Raw genomic sequence first — 3,924 nt, 5'->3', positions numbered from 1 at the left:
TGGTGGGATGTAATTTGATTGTTCATTTAGTCGTTAATCCCTAGCAGATGCTAATTATCTGTGGAGTGTCATTTGCATTTTATAACCTAAATATTTTTTGGCTCAAATTAGTTTTCTTCCTGAATTGTTCCTCTTGAGTTTAATCTCCATCGCTAATCGTCTAATTTGCACTTGTATTTATGATTTGACACCAAACTTATCCCAAAAAGGGAATTATTAACTTGTTTTATTTAAATTTTTGAATCGACTAATTGAGGTGACCGGCTGGTTTTATAGAAGTTTTACAACTTATTTTTATATTGGACTTTGAATGATAGATTCATCGTTGTAGTATCATGTTCATCTAGGTATTAAAAGTGTAGACTGCAATAATATTATTCTGTCAAGTGATAGCTCGATTCATCTATGTAATTGTATTTCGTATTATTATTATTATTATTATTATTATTATTATTATTATTATTATTATCTTTAGTCCCTTGCAATCATAAATTAATATAAAAATTATTTTTTTCTTGCTTGAATCAAATCCAATCAAGTCTAAAATAAAAATAAAAATTTAGTTCTTTTATTAAACACATTCATCCAAAATTCATTAATATAAAAATTATACTTATATCAAATTAACATTCTAATAATCTCTTTAAATCCATCTATATTTTTTTAAAAAAAAATTGAACATAATTTCATGAATGAATTTTGATAAAAAAAAAATGATTGATGCTTAGATTTATTTTGAATTTACTTCGTTGCACATGAACTTAAAATTTTGAGAATTAATTCAAATATGGACTAATATTTTCAAAAACCTCTTTTGAGTCTAAAAATGTTTTAAAAAATCTTATTTCTAAATATTTGTTTAGTAAAAATTTCAACATTCAATAAATTTGATACATTGTCACTTATAATACTATAGTTATTAGATTTACTAAAAAAAACACCATCTTACTCTTACTAAAGCTCTCTAACATTAATTTTTTTTAATGTACTCCAATTTAAATTTAAATTTAAATTTTAATGTACTTGTATTAATAATTGTTGGTAGAACATGCAACAAAAACTACCAAAAATGGCATATCGTTTGTGTATGTATGAGCAAGTATATGTACGTCAATGGTAGAAGGAAACAGAGGGGAGCTTAATGCCGGCGTCTCGGAGGAACGGGATGGCCTGCGGCCGCTCGACGAGGTCGCGGTAGAACTCGTATTCCGCTGGGTAATCGTGTAGGCCGAGCTCCGCCCTCTGGTTGGTGTGATAGTGGTGCTTCGCTTCCGGCGACTTGCCGAACCCGAAGGCGCTCACTTTGTCGCACATGCCGAGCGCCAGCACCACGGCTTGCATCCCCGACGAGTAATGGAACATCTCCACGTCGTGGTACTTGCCCCACATCGCCGGCGGCTTCCCCGTCTCCTCCACGAACAGCTTGAGGGAATAGTACTTCACGATCCGGGCGCAGAGGGTGTCGAACCGGCCGTCCGTCACTAGCAGCGGCGACTTGTGGGTGGAGTTGCAGACCAGGTACTCGACGAAATGCGCGGGCTGGCAGAGGTAGAAGACGATGGGGACAGAGTCGCCGTAGGGATGGCAGAAACAGCCGTCGCGAACGGCGCACGAGCGGAGCACGTTGCTGTTTATGAAGGAGAGGGAGGTCTTGACTCCGATGTGCCGCTGGTAGCCGGCCATGCGGGCGTTGTTGAGGCGGATGACGAGGTCGTGCCCGTCGATGAGGTCACCGTGCTCCGCCTTGAGGAGGATGCCGCTGTTGCCTACCACCGCGCAGGTGGCGTAAGGCCGGCCGGTGTCTGGGTACCCGTAACTCCGGTCGATGGGGCGCTTGATGCGGTCGACCAATTCCGACATCACCTCCGGTCGGAACTGTCGGCGATTGCGGAACCAATCGGCGAGCAGCCGTCGGAACTCCGGGAGCACCCGGCCGTGCTCAGGGTGGTCCGGCTGGGCCGGGAACCTCAGGCTCCCCAATGACCTCGACCTCTCCCCCGCCTTCACTCCGCGCCTCCACAGAGAGATCTCCCGGAACCTTCCGCGGGCGATGTCGATCGATTCGAGGTTCGCGGAGAGGAGGTCCGCTACATTCTGCTGCAGCTCCGCAGCGCCTGGCTCCGCAGCGGAGAGGAGGAACAATGTCTCATTGACAGCCTCCAGGTCGTGCGCCGCGTCCCCAGCGTCGTAACGAGGGCCAAGGGTGAAGCCGCGGAGGCCGACGGAGCGGCAGCTGAGCGCGGCAGCGACGAGGACGAGGAGAACTAAAGGGAAGCGGAGGGAACGCTTCATCTCTCCGGCTCTCACCCAAAATCTCAGCATTAGAACTCCAGCACCAGCTCAGATCAGGTCGCCGTTCCTCCGCCGCATCATCGGTCGGAATCCTCCTCCGGCGACTTCCCTCTTTCTCCACTCGACCGCCATGAAAAGGCCCCTTTAAAGCATCAGTCCGTGCTACATTAGCAGAACAGGAAGCATTCAGATTACATCTCCATCGCCGTGGGATCCTCTAAATGAACTAACCCAATACAGCCACGTCTTATGATTTGGGTGGTGGCTGTTGGAATTCGACGTCTGATAGCGGACGCAAGGGAATGAAGGCAGAACTAGGAAGAGACAAGCCGGGGGAGGAGAAGAAAAACGGTGACGTATCGGAATGTGCATTAAGAGGGTTTAATACATAATTAATTATTTAATTAATAAATAATTAACCGTATACCGAATCGGACTTTGTTCGTCGACCCATTGTCGTACTTAGATTCAATACCTCTCTCTCTCCATCTGAAAACATGGGACCAGACCGATCATTTCAGGGATTGAGCCCATGAGATTTATTGGGATTTATCATTTTGATATTGACCCAGAGACCCGCGGTTCGATCCTCATCTACGACATATTTATAAGAATTTTCTTTCAAATGGGGAACGTAATCAAAGGATGTTGGACATCTGGATTGGCCGCCGTATGCGCTTCCCGATTTACTCTGGTGGTCGATGAGACCGAATTGGCCACCTTCAGGGATTGAGTCTATGAGACTGACTGGGATTTATCAATTTTTTTTAAACTAAAAAAAGGATGGGTATGACGTTGGGGTTGGCTATTTGGGTAACATAACAAATTTACGTGGGAAAAGATTTAATAGTTTTGTGACTCCTCCCCCAGTTGAGGTCGAGTCGTGTTGCGTGCACTAAAAAAAGATAGGCGTCGGAGTCAACTTGTCACAGCTTCATTTTATTCCATATCGTATTATTATATTTTGTAGTATATTTTTCATTAAGTTTGTTTTTAAATATATATTTCGTATTCTCTTTGGTGGTTAGATTAGATTTAAATCCAATTTGGTGTTTATCTGTAATAGTTATTTAATGTCGTTTTCATTGGGATCCAACGGTGTCTTAATTACACGGTGTTTATGATTAAGAGACATTTGTGATAGCTACCGCCCCATACTTATTCATTTGGTATGGTATGAAGTTTAAAAGAAGAATTTTTAGTATAACAAACTTAATTTATCTAAACTTTAATGGATTTTTTTAGCAAAAAATTAAATAGCTTTTTAGTTTATCCAATAAAAATTCTAATAATTATTTTTTTTAAAAAAAATCCTAATCAAACTTTAATTCTCTCTAAAAATCTTAAAGAAAGATGAGTGATGATTCTACACTAAAATTTTATAGAATAAATAATTTATATTAATTTTTTGAGATATATTTTGATTATGTTACTCTATTTTTTTTAAAAAAAACATTCTCTAATTAAAAATCTTAAAGAAAGAGGAGTGATGATTCTACAATAAAATTTTATAGAATAAATAATATCCATACTTGCCTAATATCCAGCCCTCCCCAACCTGTTAGAACTTTCATTTACATGCCATAATTCACTTGAACTTCATCCATCTCACGTTAAGTGTCTTCTCACTTC

The 3,924-nt window shown here is 41.0% G+C and overlaps 1 protein-coding gene across 1 annotated transcript; it reads right to left on the bottom strand.

Annotated features, from left to right (window-relative positions):
- Positions 1-1,000: 1,000 nt before the first annotated feature.
- LOC141829959 (sialyltransferase-like protein 3) lies at positions 1,001-2,354 on the bottom strand. The gene has a single exon (XM_074717422.1). It carries the CDS (start codon positions 2,320-2,322, stop codon positions 1,111-1,113), a length of 1,212 nt encoding a protein of 403 aa, XP_074573523.1. The 5' UTR covers positions 2,323-2,354; the 3' UTR covers positions 1,001-1,110.
- Positions 2,355-3,924: the final 1,570 nt, after the last annotated feature.

This window comes from Curcuma longa, chromosome 5 (assembly GCF_044706935.1).
Source record: "Curcuma longa cultivar G26 ecotype Majalengka, Jawa Barat chromosome 5, ITB_CL_G26_1.1, whole genome shotgun sequence".
Lineage (NCBI taxonomy): Eukaryota > Viridiplantae > Streptophyta > Magnoliopsida > Zingiberales > Zingiberaceae > Curcuma > Curcuma longa.
This window is presented reverse-complemented; position numbering and strand designations above follow the sequence as displayed.